The 27,531-nt window shown below is 42.5% G+C and overlaps 1 protein-coding gene across 1 annotated transcript in view; it reads right to left on the bottom strand.

Moving 5' to 3' along the window:
• Window positions 1–26,239, bottom strand: part of SCUBE1 (signal peptide, CUB domain and EGF like domain containing 1) — a gene marked incomplete at its 3' end in the record, with an annotated part of 209,517 nt that extends 183,278 nt beyond the window's left edge. Inside the window, exons 1-2 of the mRNA XM_082308699.1 lie at window positions 26,149–26,239; window positions 23,282–23,404 (exon numbers count right to left, since the gene is read on the bottom strand). Of these exons, the coding sequence (XP_082164825.1) occupies window positions 23,282–23,404; window positions 26,149–26,236 (211 nt within the window). The 5' untranslated portion in view covers window positions 26,237–26,239. The remainder of the gene's footprint in view (window positions 1–23,281; window positions 23,405–26,148) is intronic.
• Window positions 26,240–27,531: the final 1,292 nt, after the last annotated feature.

Raw genomic sequence — 27,531 nt, 5'->3', positions numbered from 1 at the left:
TGACATAGCCTCCCAAGAACCAATTTGGGCTTGCTGTGTTCAAATGAGACAGCAACTCCTAATGCCAGAGCTGGATGTATACAACCACATCCTCAGCTGTTGGTGAGCTAGTTTTGACCATCTCTTTCTGGAACTGGTTTGGGAAATCTCCAAAATCCACTGCTTGTTTCAGAAGTTTTAATGGACAAAATCATCAGGAAAAAAGAGATTAAATGAAGCTTGCTTACTTGGGTGTACTAGTAATTGTAATGGTTCAGCTATTTGCCAAGGTGAAAGAAGCCTGGAAACTACTAATCCCTTCTGGAAAGCAGAGGCGTATCTTTTTGTCGCAGCCTGGAAATAACTCTCAGCAACCCCAGGGAACACAGCACTGCCATGCTCTGCTGTTGTCCTTTTCAGTGAGCAGTGGTGTTACTTAAAGAGTACATACTGTATGAGACTGCAATTATTATATAAGCATCCAAGAACTTTTTTTAAAAATGTAGACAAGTATCTGAGAAAATCTGAGCATTTGTTACTGTGAGGAGTGCTGTAATTTACAATCACTGTATTTCAGTTATAGGAAAAGAATCTGAAGTTGTCTTCTATAAGTGACCTAATTCTTTTTAGTCTGAGGGGACCTGTATCTACCTTATACAGATTGGGGCTGATTCTTCTTTCATTATTACAGGTGAAACTGACGCCTTCCCAGAAATTTGTTTGATTTGTCTATTTTTCAACAAAGGGATGGCACCCTCAGAAGTCTCACAAGGCCACCCTGCAGAGAAGTAGCTCTTCCAGGAGCACATACAACTTGACTAAGAAATGTTCAAAACAAAACAACAATCGATCTCTTCTGCCTCCAGTATCACAGTATTTCAGCTTTCTGTTTCAGCAGAGAATAGAAGACACATCAGCATGCAATAACTCATGTCCAAAAGGCAAACCAAGCTGTAAAACAGAGTGAGGAAAATGCTAGTTTCCGTTTTGTCTAAACATTTTCAGCAGTGTCATGAAATTTGCTGTGTGCTAACCATCTTCTCCAAGCACTAACAATCTTCGATAGAAGGTGGCATAGACTTTATGCCAGGAAGGCACAAAATCTACCTCCAGCAAAATCCATTCCCACTCTTCATTATACCAGTTGCCATTCATTAAGTTCCTGAATGTCCAAAAATCATTACAACACATATAACAAAATTTATTTGTCAGCACAGCTACAGATCATTATGGGCAAAGCTACTGAAATCAAAGCAAAGGTCTGTGTGGAATTGATGAATTTTGGATCAGTGCCACAGCTAAACTGTCACAGAAGCCTTACGGCTATTAACATGCAAAAGAAGAATGGCTGAGGCCTGAAAGTCAATGAACCAAATTCAGCTTTTAGTGTTGAATTCCACAGATTTCTACAGAAAATGGGAAAGTGTGCATTGGCACAACCTTTATCTTGGCATCTGTCAAGGCCACAGATCCCAATACTCACAATGCAACAGAAGATGTTCAAACTAGGAGTAGGATTGGGTAAAATCTGTGTTCATTTTAAAGTATTTCTTGACTACTAATGTAAGGGAAAGATCTGGATTTAATTTAGTAAACACAAATTTCAATTGACTTTGAAAGGAATAATTTAAGTGCTTGGACATTTTAAAATAAATAGCCAAAGGAAGCTGTCTGCCCACATCAATTTATTCTAATTTAGAGAACCACAAACAAAACTTAGCATACAGGTATATTATGCAGATGTGGAATATTTCCTAAAGGAGCTGGATCCATAAAATAGCTAGAAAAATAAATATTAAATTCTTTGTAAGTGTATCTTGATGGATAAATCCACATATTTATTCAGTATCTATCTGAAGAAAAAAATATTTTGGTGTTTATCTTTATCTATATACCTAGCTGCTTCAAACAAAATACCGCCAAAGAAGCATTATGGAGACAGTAAATAATATTGTCCTTACAAACTTGCCAGCAAAGAAACTGTGTTTTTACCTTCCTGCTCCGTGAGAGGTTGCTGCTAGCCCCCTACAGAGGACAAAGCATACCACTTGCAGAATTCTCTATTATCAGTGGTCTTCGTTTAAAAAAGTCATACTACAGTTCTGCAATTGCAGCATGTTGCCTGCTTCTCCAGAACTGGTATGCAGCAAAGGACATTGCAAAATGCTGGAACACACACTTCCATGTGGTAATATTTTGCACTTTTATGGCTTCTCTCTTAAAAGCTTTCAAAAATTTTTACTGGTTCTTTACTGAGTTTGGGTCGCTGTTCCTCCTAGGACTAATGCACTATCCTCATTTCCATAGAAAAATACAAGAGAAAAGACCCACCCTAGGTTCCAAATCCTACACAATTAAGAATAGGGCTACAGTACAAACAGAGCTGTCTTAGTTTTATGCAACCTTGATCTCGGATGCTTGGGAAAGAAGTGACCTTGTAATATCCAAAAGTGAAACGCCCTGAGGTGAAATCCCAATCCTACAAAAGTCAAGAGCCATTTGTGCCACTGGCTTCGTGGAGCCAGGAAGACATGTTTCCTGGGACTGACGGGAAAGAGAGATGCGAGACGGGATCAGCACTTACACTTCTTGTTTCCACTTCCAATTCAGCAGCAGTGTAGCATCAACACCGTCACTTTACTTTTAAGGAAACAGGCAGAAATGAAGTAACATGGACACTGACAAGAATACAAACGAGTTCAAGTCCTGGATCATAATCAGATCAGCATCTTATTCTTTTTAATGACTGGATTTGGGGACTATAAAAGCCATTAAAATAAATAAAAACAACATGGGAAAATTTATATATAGGCTGTTTCTTTGGCAGATTCTACATGTAATATACTTTCAGCAGTTATACGCACACACTGGACAAGCTAAACCTAGGGCATTTGTATTTCGCATATCAAGTTGCACTTCCCTTACAAAGGGAACCAGCTCCAGATCTAAAGGCTGGGAAAAAAGCTCACACATAGGTTAAAGACCGTTTTGGTTAAGTGCAGGCCAAATTTGCCAAAAGTTCAGCTCTCTGGAAAGCATTCAACTGGAGCAAGAATACTAAAATGATTAGATCCTCAGGAGGAGTTTAGCATCAGCACATTTCCACATGTTCAAAATTATTTGAAGTCTGGTCAGCTCTGCTTTTAAAATTTGCAAGAGCTGACCCAGCTAGATGTATGAAGAATCAGCTGGGAAAATGGTATCAATTCCACTCAACCTGACCTGCTGAAATACCACTTTCCTCTATGAGTTTTGTGACAGAATTTGGCATCTACTCCAAGTCCAAATTTTATGAAGAAAATACTGACATATCAAGATTCATTAAATTTTTTTGTACCCCAAATGAAACCTTCACCTTCATCTCAGAGTGACGTCCATTTCTGAAAATCCCTTCCCATTAAAAGCTTTGTAAGTCACTTTTTCTATAGGAGAAAACAAATTAAAATCTATCATTTGTTACATCTGGTTCTTCCTGAGATACTTTATTTTTTGACTCATAAATGTTATCATCTTTATTCTTTAGATGCTGTGGCCTTGGAAATGTTACAATCTAATGAATCAAAGAGGAACACAGTGCAGTTTTTACGGCTTTCAAGTTGTCATGATGTTTTCAAGATGCTTGTGCCCAAGAAAACTGTAAAATTTGATACCCATTAGGACTACCCTGAGAGCCAAGGTCAAGGGTGAGCAGGCTGGGAGTAGGGTAAAATCAGAAAAAGCAGCCTGATGTTTCTCAGTGGAGAAAGGAAAAAGAGCAGGTACAACAGGTTGTTTAGCATGAGTTTTTTTCAGTGTAAATCCCTCAAGAGCCTTTCCACTATGGGTACTCCCCTTCCAATGTTTTTCCCATTAGTGCATCCACAAAGAAAAAAAAAATTCAATTTTACAACTTCCTTCAAAAATGTCACAAACCCCTACTTTCCAGTATAAAAACAGCAATAAAATGAAATTAAAATGCCATGCCAACTTAGTGGAGATGATTTGGATGCAATCTGTGGTATTGTTGGGGTGTTTTTCTGGAAGCCATTTCATACAGTTTCCAGAAAACATTAAGTACTCTGTAGCAATTTTATTTGTTTCATTTTCTTCTGTGATGGCTGAGCACAAAGTTCATCATGCTTTATGTCTTGCTAAAGTACTTGTCTGAAAAAAGGGGGGGAAAAATGGAATACAAATCAAGCTATGTAGAGGTTATGTCCAACTGGTTAAACAGCACATATATTTTTAAAGTGTGAACAGCTTCATATTTAGAACTATCTTGTCTAAAAACATTTAGGATGCATTTGGAAGGCAGATGAGATATCACCCCATTTATCACTGGCCGTAGGACAGGGCTTTTTTACTTTCTATTTGTTTGATATTTTTTTCTCTGACCACAATTATTATCTCCTAATTTTAGAGAAAGCACAGAGACACCTATTGCAGATCTTTATTTTGTCCTGTGTCTAAATTTGTTTCCTATTATTACACCGATCACAGCAAGCATGAATTGAACTGTCAAGTCGCACAGAGTAAGGATGGCCTTATGAGAGTCATCTTCACTGCTCAGGAATAAACAGACAAGCTTTCAGACACACAAGTCCTTCTCTAAGGAGGCAATGGAGTACGTGAACTTCTGAGTTTAACAGCTGTAGAAAAAGCAGGTGTGTTCAGCACCTGTTGTTTTGCAAGTTTTAGTTAATGATGTTCAAATATTGTTTATCATGCAAAGGGAGAACTAAAGAGATACATTTAAAGACTCTAGCAGCTAAACAGTGTCACGCACCCAATGCTGTAAGCAGAATTCAGCTGACCCAGCACACATACTGTTAAATGAAACAAGGCAATAGATAGTGAAACTCCAAACTTTCTTCAGGGGCTGAATGATTATATTTTACATTTTTGGTGAATGACCATCACATTCTTCGTTCATTGATAAGAAATACAGTCTCTGGAGACTCCCTTCCTTATCTTTTTTTTAAATTTACCTTCCCTTCCTCTGTTTCCTGTCTCCGTTCTCTTTCCTATGCAGTTCCCTCCTTGCTTAAACTCCTTGTTCAAAGAGTTAGAAGAACATTTTTAATGGCTGGACATTGATATGCCAATCAAACAGACAAAATAATCAACCCCTTTGATTCACTCTTTCAGGATGCCTGCAGTTCGAGGCAGGTATTACTGCTTCAGTGCACATGTACTTTGCCAATGGGAAGTTATCACTAAAGTACAGGGGAATAGAAATTACTTAAAAAAAAATTAAAAAAGAACACAGAAACTAAAAGCTGAGATTCTGCATGCACTTGGTGCAATTTGCCAGCCACCTAAATACTCTTTACAGTGGCATATATAACATTCCAGGAGCAGGAACAGAGAGGAGATCAAATAAATGACATGGAACGCTCTTCATTTAGGACCTTACAGAGTTTTTGACTGCTTAATTCACAAGTCTTCCTACTGCATTAACATTAGGTGTATATAGTGTTTTTTACCTAGAGTACCTTTTGGGGGCCTAAAACCTTTGGACAGATAGATACAGTCATTTATGGAAAAAAATAATTAAGCTGAGTTCTTTCCCTGGGGAAAAATACATTTTCCATTCATATACCTGACTATTATCCCTGTGTGAAATTTGCCATCTCAACCAGCACAATGGAAACTTATCTGGGACCATTCCAGATCCATTCATGGTTAATACAGTATTTCTCTAGATAAAACCAAAATTATTGTTATCCTGCATTACACATCTTGAACCCTTGATTAGAGTTTGTTGTGGTTTGACATTTTTCTTAATTGATATTTAAACAGATTGGCTACAAGTTCTTTGAACTGCAAGTGAGATACCCAAATAAAGATGGATACCTGCAGAGCACATAACAGTTTTAGAGTCTGCCTTTATTTAGTAGCTGCCATGCCCGACAAGCTCAAGCAGAGAGATTTCCTGTTCACAAGCTGTTATGAATGTGAAACATGACATTTGACAGGATTTTTCGCACCACTTCTAAATCACAGCCATTTCCACCACAATTCCCTCTTTTAATATAATGTGAAATGTTTGATTCCACATCTACTCTTGCAAGTTCTTGGAGATCTAAAGAGAGAATATTTCTGTGCGCCTTACTGCCACAACTGGTATGCATGCATCCTAATGATTATCATTTCAGTAAGTCATGGCAGGAGGTTATTCCTAGATCTTTAAATTGAAATACGCATCTAAAAACTTTGAGGGAGAGGTTTAAAACAGTGAAACTAGCTGATTAATACAGTCATCATTCACCTACTTTTTTCCCAACCCCTGTAGGCACCTCCCTCATTCTCAGATTGCACACCTTCAACCTTCCTTTGCATTTGATTTTTAAATTTCTGTCCATTGACAAAAGGAAACAATCCCAAGCTTCAATTCTGAAATAAATTTCCTTATTACCTGTCTGTGGATGAACATTAGCTTATTTTCTGTGTCCTTCATGTGGGAGAACAGAAGGTGGCTGTTCCTTATTGCTCATTTCAGAACAAGTCAGTGGAAGATCACTTATTGTAAAATGGAAGATTTCTTGATATCATACAGGACATGTTTCATTAGTCCCTGGCAGATTAACACTACCTTGGTTTCAGGCTGAGACAGCTAAGGCCACAAGCGGTATGAGAGGCTATATAGCAGTGGTTTTCAGCCTTCTTGGATATGAGGAACTGGTATGTTTTCCAGCAGAGGTGCAAATCCTGGTATAGCAAATTTATGTCTTCTGAGAGCAGGCTTACCTTTTCAAACTATTTTTTCCACATATGGCTTAACAGTAGTCCTTGGGCTACTGCAGACTCCTGGCTGACAACTGTTCTGCTGTGCTGGTTAACCACTTGCGAAATATAATGTAATTTATATCATGTAGGATTTGTAAAACGTAGGGCTTCCTGTCATCCTGTATTACTTGGTCAAACTCCCTACTTTGTATGGGACACATATCAGACATTAATTTCACCAGCCTACAAAAACTCCCATGAGAGTACCATACAGCTAATCTATCTATGAGCAGAGCAACTCCACATTACGTACACTGTTGTGTACTGCCATGAGAGAATCATTGCACATACTCAAGTGACCTGTTCAGGGCTGCCATTCATTTCGACATTTACTGAAGTCGTATGGCTACTTCTAAACATGATACACAGGGGATCCATGGATTTGCGTCCCCTGACAATGCTGGACCTAATGTTATGAAGCCCAAGAAACCAACTCTGCCTATTATTTTGTCACCTGTTCCCCGAATGCAGTCAAATTCATACAGTTCCCCAACAGCATCCTTTATGAAGTGAAGGCTTCCCAGCACTTTGGTTTGCAGACAACAGCAAAGAGCAGCCTGTAAGGACTGCCGCTCTAAGTCCTTCACAAGTATGAAGACTCTAACTCCTCACCTATTAAACAGCTGCTGACTGGAGGATAACTTGCATGATCAAAGCACAGATCCTTCTTTGTTTCAGAATCATTATTTTCATTTTTGCTGTAAATGGTTTTTTCCAACTACCGAAGTGTTTATCTGGACTAAGAAGGTCCACATGATAGTAAAACAGCTATAACACACATAGACTGTACTGAAAAATGAGAGTCATTCATTAATACTTAATGAAATAAAAGTCCCTCACACCTCATGGTAATTAAGACTCCAGAATAACTTTGGCAAGAGTATTATATTAAGACCAGCATGTTGCCTAACTTCCAGTATCAATCATTTTACATTCCACTTTCTTATCCAGGAGATAGTACTGGGGATTTCATTTTTCCCTTCTCTTTTCTATGGTGGTGTGCACTGATAGCGAGTCTGCTTAAAAATTATTTTAGTGCTCCATCCTAGATACACATACGTTATCTGTATGTAATTTATGTTTTCAGGAGAGTGTTAAGTATTCATTTTTCTTACGAGTCCCTTGCAGGGCTGTGGGTACTCAGCATCTTTAGGAAACAAAATGAGTAAAATTAGTTGAGATGACCCTACATTTAAGAGAAACGTCTCCTTTATGAGCTTGATACATTTGCTTCAAAAAGATCTGAGAAGACTAAACTGAATAGAAATTAGACCAAAGATTTCAAGAATTTTTTTTAAATCTGAGATAGGCTTACAAAATGCTCAAACTCATTTTTGTCCATCACCCTTCAGCTTTGTGCACCATATAGAAGGTAAAAAAGTTACTAGGGTACAGATTTTGTTATGATGCGAGAGTTGAAGATGATCAAGTCACATTTTGTTTGCGTAATGACAAATTCAACTTGTCACAGAACTGTGCTTCAGAATCACAACTTTCAGTAAGTTAAACCTTATTAAACCTGTGATAATAAAGATAATACCCTAAACGTGAGTGCACACAAAGTACTGTCTGAAACAGTTCACAGCTCTAAGAGCTATCTCAATCAGAAGTCAGTGGATTTGGGAACTGTACAATCATGAAATGTGGAATTATTTTCAAGATGCCAGAACATTTGGCAATTTTGCTGCACAAGTCAGAATTCTGGCACAGCCTCTCAGGTTCTTACCAACAATTCTATCTCCACAATGTGCATAGTACCTGCCACGTAATTTTGCTTGGGTGTACAGACCAAATGTAATTTTGTTTGGGTGTACACACTGAACATTCTCCATTTTTTGAAAGTGTGGCTCTGGCCAGTATCAACAAGAAGCCCTGTTGTAGTAGATCAGAGCAAAAGGGTTTTATTTTCAAACAAATATTACATTAGTGCAATTTTTGGATTCAAGCTTTTTATTGCTGAAACAGAGAACCCTGTCCTACTGATACATGCTGACAATTCTAAAATTTTATTCACAAAGAGAGTTCATCAGTTGTGATGTAGGCTCTCCTTAGTCTTCCACAAAGCCATGCAGAAATTGGTCTTGTGAGCCAGAGCTCTATTTATCAGCAGAGACAAATAATAATAGAGAAAATCTGAAAACCACTGGTAAGCAGCTTTTGGGTTTTGACCTGTGGATGTGTAACAATTGTCCAGCAGAGATGCAGATCTACAGATAGCGAACACCAGCATGGAACTCATCAGCTTTTCCATCATTACCCTTTACAAACTCTTCAAAACATTGCCTGGACGCTTTGGCCAGTAGAGAATTAAGCAAGAGCAAGGGCTCTCTGAATAGTTACACACTCTCCTTTGCCTGGCATGCAGGGGTGAGGGTTAGATGAGGCCAGGGCAGGCTGTACAAACACCTATTTCATAGTGAGGAAAAGCCCGGAAAAGCAGTAAGGATGAAATTTAAAATTCAAACATGAAAAACACTGTTTCTGACCTGTGAATCATCAAATATTTTCAATTATAAGCTGTGCTCACATCTGATGTTTGGACAAGAAAGAAAGATAGAGCAAACAGATGCAATCAATTAGCTTTGCCAAGAAATTAGACATTTCTGTTCCAGCGTTCAAATATCCTGTACTAGAAAGCATACACAGCTTCCAGCAACGTTAATGCTATTCAGTGAAAAAAGAATGAAACTGCAGATATGGAAATAGTAACACAGGCATTTGCCGAAAACTGAAGAGAGCTCGTATTCATAGCCTGGAAATTTTCCTTTTGTAATTTTATGCAATTATATTTGTTTGTTACATTGGAGAGGATGTTAGGTAGAAAGAACCAAAGAAGGCCTACAACTTCTGTGCAGTATTCAAATAATAATATGCATTTGACAGAATGCACCACAGAAAGCCAGACAGTCTAATTGTACTGCCCTCCTCCCCAGTAGTAGAGGGATAAAAGTGGATAAATTTATATAAATATTTGTTTAGTCCTGTAGAGTTATTCCCAATACTCTCATTTAGATGATTTATCATGAGACGCCTTTTACAGCAATGCTATTTTATTATGCACAGATAAGCAAAATGCAGCAATCTCTTGACTAAAGACTTGATTAACAACCCAATAAACAGCTTGAGGTTTTTTTTTTTTTAAATTGGACAGTACATCCAATTTAAAACTAGAGATTAGAGACGTCACTTTTTGAAATGTTCTTGATAAATTCCCCATAACTCTCCTTCCTCCTTCCCATCTTTCTACACAATCCCTCTTTTAAGGCTGTATCTGGTGTATATTCACAGTATTTCTAAGATACATAACAGAAGTCCAGGATAGAACACATGACAACATCCTTGGTTCTCCATTGAAAACAGGGCACCAAGGCCTGACTCACCCATGATTAATACAGGACTTCACCCTCAGTAAAAGGCTCATAATGAAATAATAGGGTAATGGGTGTTTATCCGTGGCACCTGGTTTAACAACGTAACCATCTAAAGTTAGGTTGAACATCCAGATCAAGCTTTTCAAAGTACCTATTCATTTTTCACAACTGACTTGAGATTCTCCTTAACAAGGTCTCATTTTCAGAAAAGTGGGAAGGCCAGTCATTCTGAAGATGTTTCTAGCTGCCAAGCCAAAAATTAATACCTGGTTTTGTAGGGTTTGGCTCTTTAGAGAAACATGGTGGGACGCTCATGGTAAACAATAGTAGATGGGAGACTGAAGAGAGACAGGTGTATATGACTACCTGCTCCTGTACAATCCTTTTCCAGTGTACTGACCATGGCTATCACCTGTCTACCAGCTGTGAATTTTGCAGAACACCTATAGAAGCAACATACTAATTTTCCCGTTCTATACTGAAGATGCCATTAAACAGTGATCGGACTGAAACTTCTGGCTCGAGAAGTCTCTAAATCTCCAGCTGCATTCTTCCATGTCCCGTTTTTATAATCTACCCTAAGCATCCACTATTGGCCACTGTCAGAGACTGCACATCAAGCTAGACAGATCTTTAGTCAAACTCGGTCTGGCCAGCTTACACACTTTTGATATTAAAAGATAAATACACATAGGTGTATGGCATGGGTAGGGACCAGTGTTCTTTGAACCCACTGTAAAGAGCCCTGATTTTACCTTCCTGTAATGGGTATAGTTTAACAATTTGTATACTCCATCAGCACAGAACATACAACAAAATGGACAATAAAGAGAAATTCTAAAAAATGCTTAAGATTTAATTCCAAAGATCTGATAACTAAGCAAACGAGACTGACATTCAAGAAGGTCTGTCTGTCTCCATAACTGGCACAAGTGACTTTTCTTAGAAGTTACTTCTAAGTGCACATAAAGGTCTAGCAGGCTTAGTGTAAAGGACTCTTAATTTGCATTTAGCTTATGCAAGCAGACAACTCAGCTACTGGAATTAAAAGTAATGCAATTTAAACAAAGGTATGATCACACGGTCTAGCAGTGCTTCCTCAGTAGGATGTACCAAGAAAAATCTTAAGGCTGAGTTCTAAGAAAACACAATTTTAAAAAATCAGCTTTTTCCTAAAATAAAGTGGGGGGGGATTTGTTTTGGTTTGGTTTAGTTTAGTTTTTTAACTATATGCCTTCATAATGACCAAATGATAATACTGCAGCTTAAAAATCCCATGTTCTGGTTAAATTCAAAGCACAATTAAGTACAGAATATTTTCCCTTAATTTCAATGGACTTTGAATCTCACAGCTGCAGGCTCTTTGGCCCAGATACACCTCATCCAACTTCACACACCTACACTATAGATGTCCACATCTGTGTTAGAAAGAGACTGTTATTTTCAGGACATGATTATCTGACCTGGTTTTGTCTCCATTAATACAAGGCGAACTGCATTAAGGAAATTCCTACTTCTCTCCATCAACTACAAAGGGAAAGCAAGGTGAACCACTTAAGCATACTGATGTGTACTACTGAGATCGAGATTTGGACAGACAAAATCCACCCTTTGTCCTCTTCAGATAGCCCTGAAATGAACAGAAACTCTACCAGTATACCAAATGCTCAATAGATAGAGCCAGGGCCTCCCTCCCAACACAACAGACTTTATTTTTACTGGAAGTTAGGTCCCAGAAAGGAGTGCAATGTGAAGCCCATAATCAACTGTCTGAGCACAATTTAAATGTTAAACTAAATGAATTATAGGATGTATTATTAACAGTCGTAATTATATGCCTAGTACACCAATGAACTGAAATGACTGACAAGCGTTCACTTGAGCATAGAGAAATGGAGGCAGCTAATATTTGTACTAATTCACATGTTAATTTTGTAACTTATGACCCCAGAAAACTTTTAAAACAAAGGGCAGCAACATGTTTTCAAATTACCACAGGAAAAGTAAAGTAATCCCACCCCCCACCAGTCAAACAATTTTACAGCCAGCAGAAGGCACAAAACCACATGGAGGAGATATTTTTAATTAAGTGCAATATAAGGAGAATAATGGTTACCCGTATTCAGCCTAAACAATTATAATCAAAAGGGCCTTAGCATTTTAAAATAAGCCATTTAAGAAAGGCTTACTGTTTTAAACATAGGCTGTTTCCGATTATAAAGTAGAGCTTTTAATTAAGATTAGTAAGGCCTAATTCAAGCTATAATTTGGTTAGTTAGCAAATGTCTATTAAAACTGAGCAATTAAGGTTAAATGGGTTGAAGCATTTAAAGCACTCCCCCCTGCTTCAAATACTATAATAGAAAAGACCATTTCAGTGACTAATTCAGACCAGAAGACATGTATTTCCCTTAAGTTTTATACCTCCTTGTTGATCAGAAAATTTACTAAAGAAGAATCCATTGATAAAGTAGATTCTCAATGGAACAGAACATTGTTGTATGTTTCTATGTTACAGCTTACCATGCATAATTTAAAAAACAAAATATAAAATACGAACTCTGTACTTTTATAAATATAGTATAAAGTTTGCTCCTGTTATGGCTTTTCTCCCTTAATTTTATATAATTTGGTAATAAAAATATGTAGTAAACTTCCCAGTAGCATATTTCCCCCTTTTGACAGTTGCATTCATACTTAGCATAATGGTCTTAAGTGCCTATGTTGTGTGTGTACTTCTGACAGGTAAAGGTAGACGTATACTACTGTTTGTATTACTTAACATAAACCGCCTTTCAAAGGATTCCCACCTCACCTTCCACTTCCCATTTTCACAGCTTCTTCAAAGACTGAAATTCTTCCTCCTTGGTCTCATCTTTGAGATCAAGTTATTTTAGCAAGTTCAAGCAAAATCAGCTGAGCAAGCTCGAGACCCGTATTTCTGAGGGCATGACACACACCCACACATACCCCTGCCCAGCTGTGGCAGAGCCCTCACCCAGCAGTTCTCACACTTCCCTCAAGAAAATGAATTTTTGAAAGATGTCAAAACAGAAACAGTGAAAGGATGTAAAGCGCCAGAAGCATAAAGAAGATACATCATTTTTATATAAGTTTAGAAGTGACTGTTAACATAAAACTTAAGTGACAACACCTTGGATTTTATCCGTATCACAAAAAAATTGTCTCCTAGTCAACCGGAATGGTTAATCATACTACAAACAACAATTTGAGGGTGTTGTTTTCATTGTTAAAGCTTTTGAGAGAACTGTAATAGAAAAGTTCTTCCATTCTGAAGCCATAATCTCCTTAGATGTAAAACTGCTTGCATATAGAATAAGCCGGTTTCGTTTTCACACAATGAAACAGTCTATACCTAATGAAACAAACTATACCCAACCAAACCATTTTAGTCTTCAGGTTCTTATTTCAGTAAAACAGGTTGAGGTTGTCCCTTCCTGCCTTATAATCATTCCCTAGCTCACTCTTACAAGTCAAAACAGTCACAGCTCAGAGTAATTCTGGCAGCCCTCCTTCCCTCATTTATTCCTTGCACTCTGAATACGTCTACACACTCCAGTCTGAACAGAGGTAAATTCGCTTTCCTAGGAATTCAAGCCAAGCAAAAGCCACAGGGCTCCACTTGTGTCTGCCCTCTGGTAGCCACATGGTTCACAGTAGCCGCACTAGTGAAGCAGTCTCACGGCTTTGTGTCTGTCTGCAACGCAGGCCAAGCGAGACTGCCTTTCCCCAGTGTGCCCATGCAGACAAAGCCACTATGAGAGCCCCTGGGAAAGTCCTATAGCAGGCAGAAGCAGGAGCAATCAGTTCGGAGCACCTGCCTTTCCCGTGTGTGGTACACCAAGACCAGTAGTAAGGATCAGATGAACTGTACCATTGTGCAACCAATATTTGGGCTGGCTTAAGAGAAAAGTGGTGTGTGGGAGGAAGGACGTAGAAAGAGGAACTTTGATCATACTCATCTTTAGACAGGTTGGAATGCATCAGAAAAATGGAAATTTCTAAATAAAGTCAGACTTTGGTGCTTTGTAGGTAGATAAAAATATACGCATGTCTCCACAGTTTTCACGGAATCCTTTTCAAGAAAGTTTAGCAAACAGAAAAGTGCAAATATAATAATAAAGGCACAACTCTACTCAGTAAAGACACTACCACCTCCAAAGGTATCAAGTCAGATATCAAATTCCTCCTACATACACGCTGCCAAAAAAATTAGATATGCATTACCTATGCTCCCCATTCAGCAAAGTAGACACCCACTTACTTCAAGCACTTTTTCACTGTAACAGGGAGACAACTTGTCTGAAAGTTTTGAATGTAGCCTCCACTTCCAGATAATGACATGAGAACAAAGGCACTTCAGTGCAATTTCCCTCTGACAACAGCAAGAACTAGGATGCACACCAGTTACATCCTGTAGTATTTTCAGCAATGGTATGTCCAACAAATAACTACTCCTGCAGAGGTTCCTGTTCTCTGAAGCACATTCTGCAGCAACACCCCCTCTCCCCCCCCCCCCCCCGAACATTAATAATCACCAAATGAGTATTATGCATCACTCCTCCCCCCCCGCAGTTAAATTTTTGATGTTCTGTGGGCACAATGCCGTGTTAAACATACTGACTGACAGTGGTTCATGCGGACCAAGGCATGGGAACAATGGAATGCAGAGTTAAGCAATCTCAAGCTGAGAGACTAAATGAAAATTGGCTTTTGTATTCTCTGAGATAACAGCTCATCTGCTTAACAAATTGATTATAGGAATCAGAACGATCTGAAGGTCATTTCATCTATTTAGTATTTCTGATTCTGTCTTTGGTGGCTGTACTGTAAAACATCATCAATAGCTGTGAAAGCATGGTCTTGAATTTTGGTGTGTCATCTTCGGGGCCCACAGCACCAAACAAACTGGTCACGTGTTAAGCACTAAGTTCAGGTTCAAAGCACCTGCAACATGAAGGTCTTATATCAGCTTATTAAATGATCCAGATGGGTTTTTTTTCTATTCCTTGGTCACTGAAAGAAAAACTGTGATCTTCTATAGCTCCAGAGAAGGAGCACTGCAAAGTAAAATAAGACAGTATCTTCAATTTAATACAGCACTTAAACAGAATTACTTTAAAGGATAACAGCTTCTTAAGATTAAGCACATGCTCAAGTACTCTGATGAATCAAAGCATTTGAACAAAACAACTTTTCAAACTGTAATGTAAATGTATTCCTTTTGCTGAGCATCTTAAATGTGTAGAAAAGTCTTGAGATTTCAAGGGGGTCTGTCAGACCCTATCTTCAGTTTCTTATAAGTCTGCCAAATATTTACGCATGAGCTACAATTTTTCACGTAAGATAACTGCTTTAAAGCAGGTCTTATTTTCAGCTGAAATTTAAAATAAATATATACATACTAAAACAAACAAAGAAAAAAACCCAGAAAGTTGGCTTTTTTCTGAAGTGATTATATGGAAAATTCACTGCTTTACTATGTTGAAAAAAATCTCCCCCAATTACTTGAACAGATTTAATGCTCTCAGAGTTTGTTTCCTGTAAGGAGGTGGGGAGTTACCTTTCAGTAAATTTCTTGGGACTGAAGAAGCTGGCCAAATCACAGCTGAGAAGTCACCAAACAAAAAATAGCCGTTTAAAAAATCATTAAAAAAAAAAAAAAGGCACAATCAAAGAAATTCACAAATCCAGCAGGCATCTGCTGAAATGCAGGTAGCTAAAGTTTCCAAAATGTCCTTCTTGGTTGGTGTTTTTTCAGCCTTAGGCTGCAGTTTCACAACACAATGGCTCTAGAAACTACGCCAGGTTAGGAAATCTATTCACCTTGTCCACCACCACCTTCTCCCTGCCAATGTGCTGAGGGACAGGTGAACCCTGAGCTGGTGGTAGGGGCCAGGAAAGAGGTGGAGAAAAAGGAAGAAAAAGGGAAAACTCTGAGAGCTGGCAGGAGCTGTTTTGACTTGAAGACAGAACTCAAGGGAAAGGACCGGTGAGGGGTCCTCAGAGCTTGCAGCTACCACCTCTCCAGGCCCAGAAGTCTTGCTGTGGGGCACTGGCTCTCAGAAGAATACTGCTGCAACTGCAATAAGTCACTGAGAGAGGGGACAAGGGAATGAAAACTGAATAAAATAAAAAAGAAGCAGGTGAAAATACACTAGGAGAGGACAAACGAAAGACAAGTAGCATTTGCAGTAGGGAAATGATAAAGTTAAGAGACAGCTGAGTAAAAGAATATACAAGACAACATAACGAAGACTGCAACGAAAGGGGACTGCACCAGAAGTAAAGGTGACAGGTTGGAAAACAAGGAAAACCAGGCAGTGTCTGGCAGATGTATAAAGAATGAAGACAAAAGAAGGACAGACTCTTACATGTTGAGCTTAGTACATTCTATTTATGCTCCTTCATTTTATTATAATTTTCCTGGCAGATAATTTACACTGTATATTTGGGGGAAAGGAGAAGTTCCTTCTAAATACCAAGTTTACATCACCACAGGAGGCCACCCTGGGTTCTGCGGCTTAACAACTGTTGAGACTGATGAAATTTTATATATATTTATAAGTTCCCAGAGTACCCATAGAACATCCAGCGGACAGGGAGCTTATCAACTATTTAGATAAGTGTCCTTGGAAAAAAACATATTTTTTCCAAATTGAGAATTACATGTAACGCTGCTGAAGAATGAGGCCATATTTCTAGTGGCATGGTATTTGTTTATGCAAAATATAGTGATATTTGTATCCAAGAAGCATTTCTGGAGGGCGGGGAAAAAAAAAAATTTGGAGCAAATGTTCTTTTTCTAAGTAAAAATGGAAGATTTCCAAACTGGACCACCGGGGGAGCTGTTCACTGAAGCAGCATTATGGGCTGCCAGAAGGTAGCTCTGAGAGGTACAACAAGGTAGGGAGGAAAAGGAGGAGGAGAAAACAACAGGGTGTGTGATACATGCGGACTGATGGCACTGTGAGCAGTTAAACAGGTCATGTCATCCCAACTAAGGGATATTCTGGTTTTACTGGATAAACTACTGAACAATGACAGAAAAATAAAGCCATCTGAAATAAATAAATAGATTTTAAAAATCAAGGCTCAAGCCTGGCCAAAACAAAAGCCATACTCAAGGAACAGAAGAAGCATGAAGGAGAAAAGAAAAAGTTATCATAAGCTGTTAATTCACTTAGGCTGTAATAAACCCCTGTTTTATTACAGAATGTTCTCAGGATTATTTTCTTGCTTGCTACTTCTTCTCCATCCCCTAAAAAACTCCATTCTCTGAAGTAATTCAAAAAACTGGCAAGCTAGGAATCGAGTATTAAATGGTACCAGACAATTAAAAAAAAAAAAAAAAAAGGCACAGATGTAGAAGACCTCAGAATTGGATTCTGGGAAACACTTTTATCAGCGTAAACAAAAAAAGATGCATCACGTACCCAATCAAATGAGTATGATTTACAGAGAGGAAAAAGAAAATGTAGTTACTAGCTCAAATCAAAGAAGATAGTTTATATTCTCCCTCCCCCATTTTTGACAACATGTACTGCTTCATTCTGGAAGCTGTTTTCAGTGAAATCAGCACAATGGCTCACCCAAAGCTATAATCCGTGTGAATAAAACTAGGAAGGAAGATTTGACCCTGAAATAAAAATCACCACAAAATTGGGAGGTGGCAGAGTAACTCTTCCTCTGTGCTCAGGTGGGCTGCTGCAAGCCAACAGGACAAAACCAGCATCACAGACCTGTAGCTACAGATCTCATCCAGAACACAGTCATTATGGGAGGGTGACATGAAGTTCAACACATGACATCAATGTCATCTGTTAAGGTGTTGTAACTGTAAAACTAGAAAGCACGGCAGCTTCAGTACCTAATATTCACTGCAGACCTCAAGATCACTGGACAACCAGTTCCAAAGTAGTTAGACCAGTGTCAAAGGCTCAAGCACTAAACTGAGATCAAGTCACAAAATGGTTATACAGAAAATAACAAAATTAGAATAAGGATACGAACAAAGGATGAAACAATATTTAGGAAAAATGTTCACATTCCATCCTCCTGTAGCTTTTCAGAACAGACAGACAAAGGATGTAGATATTTGTGGTGTTTTCAGGGGAAAAAAAAACCTCAACGCACCAACACAGAGCTATTCAGAAAATCCTTTGTTCCCCTGGCAGATACGTAGTGGGATATTATTAGTAGATATTATTAGCGGATTTGACCAAACCTACTTCCCAGAGCACCTTCTTGCAAGTAACAACAGCAAGACTATGGAGGTAGTGATAATATTCAGCCTGAAATGAGTCAATATTTGCAAGATCCCAGAGGATGACACTTCCCTGAGAGAACAAATTCACCTTCTATTGCAATTAGAAGAATCATCAATCAGGAAGAAGTCACTTAAGCTGCCTTGTTCAGTGGCATCACTGTTATTCAGCAGTGAGACAGACAGCACAAGCCTGAGCGCACTGGAGTTGTGCAAGCATCAAGATGCCCAAGTTTGAGAAACCAAAGGACACCCAACAGTGTTCATTTACTCTCACACATCATTGATAAAGATGGTTCACTTAAGAAAGAATTGCTGAGAGTGGATTGACAGGACACCATGGAGCTCTTAAAAAGAAATGGGATCATTGTTCCATTTAAAAGACATCCAGAAGCCCCGTACTTACTTATCCCTGCAGATAAGAGGAGGCTTCAGTGCGAGATACTGGACCAGGAGCTGGGAAATGAGAACTCTGATATGTCCTGTGCTGTTTCCAGGTTCATTGATTCAGAGCAGCCCTGTCACAATATTTGGATTCATTTTTGAAGAGCATGAGAAGAACACAGTAGATATTTGAAAGATTACAGTAAAATTAAAATCCAGTGAGTGAGACCCACTTCTCAAGAAAAAGAAAGATAAAACGGGTGAACAAGATTAAAATTGTAAGAAGAACATTAAGTCAAGCCTAGAGAAACAATCATGATTATTCAAATGGGAGTGATTAGGAGATAAATTTTCTATCTGTTTTTCCAATGTCTAGGATGCATTTAAAATACTTTAAAAACAGATCTAACAAACAGGTACAAGAAATTTGGCCTCACACCCACAAAATTACTGCAGATGATAATGAGTGGTTTATCTATACCATTTCTATATCTATACCATTTCATTATCTATACCATCATTCATTGTAAATGCAATGAGCTATCGTTTTATACTTTGGTGTATTGCTGCAAACACCGTGAGTAGTTTAAGTTTTGGCTTAGGGACATTATTGCACCTGCAGCATGAAGACAGAACTGCATGCGCTATATTACAAGAGTCTCAAACATTTGCCGAAGTAAGAAATTCACTAGCCTGTTGTTTCCACAAAATTAGAATTCCTAGTTGAGAAAAGGGCTTTTAGTTAACAGTTTAGAGATGATCTGTACGATACTCTGTGCTTTTCTGTCTGCAGCCACAGATCCTGTCAGAAACGAAGCCAGATGTCGCAGAACATCAATGGAAATAACAAAATCTAGGTATATCAATGAAGGTATTTTTCCAGATACCCTATTGAGTATTTCCATCCACTGTTCACAGACAAATGTTAGGAACTATGGCAGAAGTTACGATGAGCAGCATACCAGCCCCAGATTAGGAGATGCCTTGCTAGATCGTTTAGCTGTACGTGTTCCAGAAACTTCCTTCAGCTAAGCAGCCCTTAGGTGAGCACTGGGGTTCAGAAAGGACAATTAGTCAGTGTTTCCAAATAGACTTATGCAGAATATAACCTGCTGTGGGGCTGAATATACCTATGATTGAGGAAGGAATGGTTTCTCTCATTTTCAGATTGTATCATGCTTAAACCCAGTGAGGTGCTATCACTGGGGTAATCATCAAGAATAACAGCCCCCTTTGCAGATTACCATGACCACCTGCCTGTTTACCTGGAATGCTTACTTACATTAGGAAAAGGACTGCAAGTACATCAACATATGACAAACTTACATCACTAGAACTCTAGAACTGCACAGGCCTACTCAACTACCAGTCAAACAGAACTGCTGCTGATATAGCAGAAATTTCCAATGCCCGTAGAAACCTGAAAATCACCCTTCAAGGCAGACTCTGCCAAGATACTTTGCCATGGTACATGTATGTTGCCCTCAGCGAGAAGTCCATCAACAACATGATGAAGCTTCACAACAGGAATAAAAGAAAAAAGCACAGCTGAAAGTCGTGAGCATTTCTCTTCTGTACAAAGAGTTCAAGAAACATGACAACAACTGTATGAGACCAATTACTAAAAGATCTGAAGAACAGTTATGCAAATACTATGAAAGACAGTAGAAAAAATGCACCAAGAGGGAGATCTTATTCAATATGGGAAAGGTCAGAGCAGAGTTTTGCAACCCAGAAGCAACAGGAAAGATCGCATCCACCCAATCACATCCTCTACATACTGTAGAGAAAGAGTCCTACACATAAGGTATCATCCAAAAGCATAATGAATGTTCTTTAGACATGAAACAATACGGGTAGATTGCTACAAACTTAAAGAGGCACATTATCTCTACAAAAGACATCCTTTTCTCACAGGTAACTAGTTTCAGTGATCAAAAAGCTTATCTAGAAAAGCTCAGTTATAAAGACCCAGAATCGTTTAATGACCCAGCTTTGGTTTTGGCACAACAAAAACCTTTCGGTGTATTTCATCTTTGGTATTACAAGCACAGTCACTTTGATCTTAAAAGATAATTTTTAATGGCTGATTACTGGTGTTGTCTTGTGACGGAATATTAAATATCAGTCAATACTGCTAGTCTGTTTATTTCTGTAGGTTTTGAATACTTGACCTCAAGCTGTGAAATAAACCCACTCCATGTGAAGAGCAGACCTGAGGCAGATCTTAGGTCTGCTGCTGACTTCTATGACCCTTCCTTCACTTCTATAGTTTTGAGTTTACTCACTTATTAAAAGGACATAATGATATCTGCCTGCCACTGAAGGTACATAACTTCAGTAACAAAGTTTCGTTAACAAAGTACTTTGGGATCAAATTAAGAGGTACCACATAAGTAATCTAAAATAAGCTCCAAAAAGGAAGCATCCAAAAATATTTCAAGGCTTCTGCTTATCCCAAAGTTTGATATTAATTGCAAACTTAAGATATAGAGCTGATGTAAAATCTTTAGAACTGTTACTGTAACATTGTAAAAAAAAGTTATCACACATAGTAATATGTGGTTTAGATGATAGCTTACATTCGTTTACCTGACTAACGCTGAACAAGCAACATCCATGCAGAATGTGTTGCAGTCTGCCCCAGCTTACTTATCACGCTTGTCAGACACTAAATTCCATTAGATATGAGTTTGACATCAGCCACAGAAATCCCATGATTCTGTACATCATTCCACAGAGAAATCTGATTTTTTACTGCTTACTGAGTTCTCTGTTTTACTGAGCCAAGATCAGTTGGGCAAAGAGAAATATGTGTATTAAATAACCATGAGTATCAGCCAGGTCTACCATAAAACGGAGTTCAACAGCTAAAATATGAATAGTTAAAGCTTAAGGGAACTTCTGATGTGGAAAACCAATACAACAAGAAGTACCAATTCTGAGAATGCTGTAACCTCCACAGCTGCGGCCTTGAGTACATTTTCTCTGCACAGAGCTCTTTCCCTGGAAGGGATGAACAGAGGAAGAAGTGGTGCTGAATGATTATTCTGTTTGCAAGAAAGAAAATCTGGCTTCCAAAGGAACAGCAGCTCAGAGACGCTAGAGCACCAAGAGGTGGACAGTAGGAATTTGCCTCTGTCAATTTAAGCCCAAGACAGAAAAATATGACAACCACAAAAATGCTTTATGAGGGCACTTGAACAAACACTTTGGAAGTCCGTGGAGAATAATATGTGGTTTCAAATTTTTGTAGACTTCAGCAAAGTCATTTCTAGGTCTTTAATCTTTTTAATGGACTGGCCATATACATTTTGAAAAAGTTTTGGTCTGCTGTAGAAAGAGAGAGACTTGGAAGGAGAATTTTTATAGCTGCTAAGCATCTACAAGTAGAAAAAAAATAATAATCTTGCATCTTTTATTTGTAAGGCATTCTGCTGTGATTACAATATTCGTTCTTTTCACCAGAGAACAATCTCTCTGCTGAGGTTCAATAGACAAGGTGGAGTTCATAAAATCTGACATATGAGTGTACACAGTGCCTAATAAAACATGCTAGGTCTTTTTCAGTTGCAAGGATTGATGTAAGGACATACAGAAGTAAACCAACGTTTTAAAGTCTGCGTAAGTACAGTAATCTGAAATAGTTCCTTTTAAAATAGTGTTCCACAGATTAAAAATATATGATCACGACACATGCATAGTGTCAAAGAGAAGCAAGCTCCAGCGCCCAGTTCGAGCCGAATCAGAAAAACCACCTACTGCAACTGGCCCGGGGGGACGAGGCTGTCGTTGGGTGAGAAGAGTGACGGTAAATCACACGTCAGCCAGGCGGAAGGTGCAAGCTTCCCTGTGCCTCAGAGGGACCCGAGGAGAGCGACCGGGACAGCCGGCAGCACCGCGCCGGGGCAGGGTTGGGGAGGCCGCAGGCCGGGCGGGGGCGGGCGCGGCCCCGCGGCTGCGGCGGAGGGAGGCGGCCCCGGCTCCCCGCAGCCCCGCTGCCTGGCCCGGCGGCGGGAGAAGGCACGAGGCCTCCCCGGCCGCCCACCCGCAGGCGCGGCGGCCCCGTCTGCTGGCGGCCCTCCCGCCCGCTCTCCGCCGGGGAGCCAGCCCGGGGCCCGGCCCGGCCCGGCCCGGCGGCGCGCGCCCACGTGCTCGGCGCGGCGCCTCGAGCCCCCGGCGGCAGCGGGCCCGGCGCTGCCCGGGACGGGCCGGCGCTAACCCGGGGGTCCCCACGGTGGGCAGCGCCCCCTCTTTTTTTATTTTTTTTTATTTTATTTTTAGAAGTAGGCTGGCGGACACGACGTTTGTGATGCCGGACAATTAGCAAAAGCAGCAGGGGGATGCTTGCCAATAAACACGGAGATTTGAGGTTAAGCAGCTGTAAATCTGCATTAATCGTTTCAGGAATTCAGCTATTTACAAAAGCTTTTAAAGAGCAAACAAATAAGGGAAGAGAGGAGAGGGAGGAGAGGAGCCGAGCCGTCCTTACCTTCACATTGTTTCCCTTCGCCTTTATAGCCTGGCTTGCAGATGCATTTGTAGGATTTCGGTGTGTTTTGGCAAATTGCATCGATGTGGCAGTCATCCGTTGCTTCTGCGCACTCGTCAACATCTGCAAATACAGAACGAACCCCAAGGGGACAGGTAAGAGGGGAGACCTGAGACGCAGAAAAGCGTCAAAGCGAGATACTCCCCTTGAAGAAGCTGTTTGCTGGCCTGCCTTCCGAGTGTCGTCCTGGAAATGGGAACATCTAAGGTCAAATAACTGAACAAACCAGCGCGTTATTCCCCTTAGGCCATTTATAAGCGCTGCTCCTCCGAGCTACAGGGACTCGGTCCCACGTTTCTGCATTAGGAAATCATCAGACGTGGTATGGCATATGGCATCTGCTGTATAGGTCTGGTACTGGAGACCCACATCTTAGTAAACCAAGAGAGCGTTTAAATGACCTATAAGAGGAGGAAAAAAAAGCCCATTTGCACGTACTAGCAAAGAGATCTTCTTAATTTAGAAAGATAGACCCTAGTTTAAATAAACTATGCTGGCAGGGGAATGAGAAAAAGAAATATTTGAACAGCAAACCCACATTAATCCTTTTTATTAAGAGGCAAAAAAAAAAAAATAAATGGGAGACCATATGAAACTCGGTAAGCGCGGAGAAAAGCAACCTGCAATAATATCATCTACGTGGACTAAAAGTCATTTAGAAGGAAAAGGTCCCAGCAGCCTTCCCGGCCCCTGCTCGGGCGGGCGCCCTAAGGGCGAGCAGGACTCTGAACGGGGGGGACCCTGACCGCTTTTCTCGTTTTCAGGGTAGGAAGCCTTTACAAACTTTTCAGTGACGGGCATTCGTTTTCTCCCCCGGATTTAAAGAGGATGGGGGAGGGAGGAGGATGAGAGAAAGTCGAGATTTGGTAGTCGTGGGAATGTTAATGAAGTGAACACAGAAGGGGGGGGGGGGGAAAGCTCCGACCTGTTCAGCGACGGGGTGTGCTGTTAACATGGGAACATTTAAAGCCCTGCCTAACCTGCCCTGCCCTGCCCCCCCCGCCCTGTCGCCCGCAGCGCCCTGCGGCAGGGGCTGCGGCGGGGGAGGCGCTGCCCCGGGGAGAGCGGCCGGGCCGGGCCGCCCGCCGCTGTCAGCCGCGGCCGCCGTGTCGGTAAGGCGGCTGAGCCGGGTTTCCCCCCCCGTCAGGCCAGCGCCACATCTGGCGCTGCCGGGAGCAGGGCGGGCGGGCCGGGGAGCGCGCCGCCCGGCAGGGCGGGCCGGCGGCCGGGGCGCCGCTCGCAGGGCTGCGCCCAGCGCGCCCCCCTCGTCTTCAGGAGCGTCGAGGAGAGGGGGGTGCTGCGGAGGGAGGGGGCATCCCGCGGGAGGCATGTGCCGCCGGCCGCGCGCCAGGGGGACGAGCAAATCCTCAAAAAAGGTGCGCTAAAGCGCGAACAGCTTTATTGTTGGCTTGAAACCCTGGCGCGCAGCGCTTCAGAGGCGCTCGCTCAGCCGTCGCCAGCGCTGGGACGGGGTCCCCGCCAGGCAGCGGGGCGGGGGCGGGAGGGGGCTGTCCGGAGAGCGAGCGGGAGCAGAGGGCGCGGCGGGCAGACGGCGGCGAACGCCGGGGCGGGGGGCGGAGGCGGGCGGCCCCGCGGGGCACCTCGGGGCTCCCCGCGAGGGAAGCGCCGCCGCTCCGCATTGCTGGCGTCGCTTTTTTTTTTTTTAAAGCAAGAGGGGAACGGTTTCCCCTTCCCAAACGCGGAGCGTGGTATTTTCTGGGGAAGCGCGGGGCTGCTGTAATCTGTTCCCTTCTTTCTTGTCCATTCGTTTATTTTAACCGCTGAGCCGGTTCAGATCTAGCGATGATTTACGTGAATTAGCTTAGGGGGTCCGAGGGTGTTGCCCAGATCAGACACAGATCCAGCCAAGCACAAAAAGAAAAGAAGGTGATTTTTTTTTTTTTTAAATGCCTTGGTTCATACTTTTGACTCATTAAACCGGCACCCATCTCCCATCAAGATCAGCAAAAGTGACAGCTGGACTCTTTATAATGCCGTCAAAAATTCAAACTGCACTGAGCCAAGGGGGACATTTCACAGCAACCAGAGGATGCCTGGGAGTCAGGCGTGAATGCCAATGAGTCAAATGAAAGGGCAAAACCAAATATGAGCCCCTGCTCTGCTCCACATCTCACATTGCATTTCTTGGACTTTAAGAACTTCTACGCTGGCTTCGTTCATTTTGTTGCATTTAAACTCTTGTATCTGAGGAAAAGGGATTTTTCCGCCCCCCCACTCTCCTACTTCACCTTAAAGGATTTCTTCCAGCACAACTTCAGAGACTGCGTACACATCTTTAAGAAATTACTTTGGGCTTACAACATTCCTAGGCAGATGGGGTCTTTGGTTGGCTTTTTTTTAAAAAAAAAAAAAAAAAAACCACACCGGAGCAAAGATGTACTACCATTACTGCTATTAAACAGATACGAGCGCGGCTGTTAAGACAGCAGGTCTTTGGGTTAATGCGCAGACAGGGAAAACCTGTGAGGATATAACAGCCAACGCTTCCCCTGCCGAGTCTCTAGGGTTCAGCACAGATTTATCTCGCAGGCACTTAAGGAAAGTAACTTTTTCTTCCCAGTCTCTCCCTCCGGACGTCCCTTGGCTCCGGCAGTGTCAAACACGCGAGAAAACGCCTCCCCACCACAACTTCCAACACCCCCGGCACTACCAGCAGCGAGAAGTGACCTCCCCCTCAACACCTTACACCAGGGAGAGGAGAGCGGACAAACACGGTCCCCCCGGGGCCACGGCTCCGCGCCGCCCGAGCCTGGGGAAGGCGGCGCGGCGGCGGAGCCCCCTCTTACCTGCGCCCCCGCTGCCTCCCGCCAACCTGCCGGCCCAGGCGAGAGCGAAAAGCAAACAGCAGCGCCGCGAAAAGCAAACAGTGCCCATGATAATGATGCGATCCCCGGCCCCCGGTGCCTGTCTGCGATAAGGGACGCGCTCGGGGCCGGCCGCGCGGAGCCGCCGGCGCTGACGCCCTGACAGCGCCCCGCTGATTCGCCGGGGCTCCCGCGGCGGGGGCGGTGCCGGCCGCCGGGGCGGGGCGGGTCGCACCCCCACCCCACCCCCCGCCCCGCCGCCCCCGGGGCTGCCCCTGAGCCCCGCCGCCGCCGCCGGGGGCAGGGGGTGGGCGGCGAGGCGGTTGAACTCTTCCCCGCCCCGAGAGATGTCCGTGAGCCAGGCGCGCGGTGCCCACCGGCGCGATGCCCGCGCCCCCGCGCCCGCCTCCCAGCAGGTAGGGAGCCCGCAGAGAGCCGTTGGGGCCGTTACCGGGCTTCGTCCTCGGGCGTCCCCAGCTGCGCGAGCTTTGTTCCCCTCAGGGGCCGGGGCGCGCGGGCGGACCGTTAGCGCCCCCCACCCCCCCCGGGAGGGCGCCGCCCCGCGGCTGGGGGCGGCTCGGGAGACGCAGCCCCCGGCCCCTCGCAGGGAGCCGCGGGGAAATGGCTCCCCCCGAGCTGCGGGCTTTGAAGGCAGACAGTCCGGCGAACCCGGCCGCCCATCTCCTTGACAACCGCTGAGGGGGATTTTTTCCCCCTTCCTGGGCTCAGACTAAAAGAAAAGTTTTTTCTTTTTGTCCCCCCTGCCTTCCTCTCAGCCTCGCCTAACTCCTGGCACTGCCTTTCCCACTCGCCTCGGGTCATTACCAGCCGCTGGATTTCTCCAGCGTTTTGAGGGCCGTGCTGCAGAGGCGCCTGCCCCTCTCCAGCCCGGCCAGCCCGGCCAGCCCGGCCAGCCCTCCCCTCGTCCTGCTCCTCCGAGCCCCGCCGCACCCGAGGCAACCCCGGCTCGGCAGGTGACCCCGGCGGCCCCGGCCCCGGCCCGGCGAGACGCCCTCCCCCAAATCACCAGGGAAGCTGTAACTGCCCCTGCTGCAGACATGTGCTCATGAGTGTCATTGTCACCACCACCCTGAAGGAGAAAATCCTTCCGCTTTAAACCCAAACGTGAGAAATTTGCCCCCGCTGAGGCAAATTTTGTGACCCTGAAGTCCTCCAGACTGATTGTTTTTAAAGGACTGAAATAGCTTGCAGACATCCCTTGTTATGACTTTGCATCCCTATTCGCTTTACACCTTGTTTCTTTCGTAGACACCCCCCCCCCCCCCAAATGCTTTGTTACTTCAGGTTCTAAGTCCTCCTAATTCCCCAGCGAGGCTGTCTGTTGTGCGCAACATCCACTTGTCA

Source organism: Platalea leucorodia (assembly GCF_965183815.1).
Source record: "Platalea leucorodia genome assembly, chromosome: 4".
In the NCBI taxonomy this organism is placed as follows: domain Eukaryota; kingdom Metazoa; phylum Chordata; class Aves; order Pelecaniformes; family Threskiornithidae; genus Platalea; species Platalea leucorodia.
This window is presented reverse-complemented; position numbering and strand designations above follow the sequence as displayed.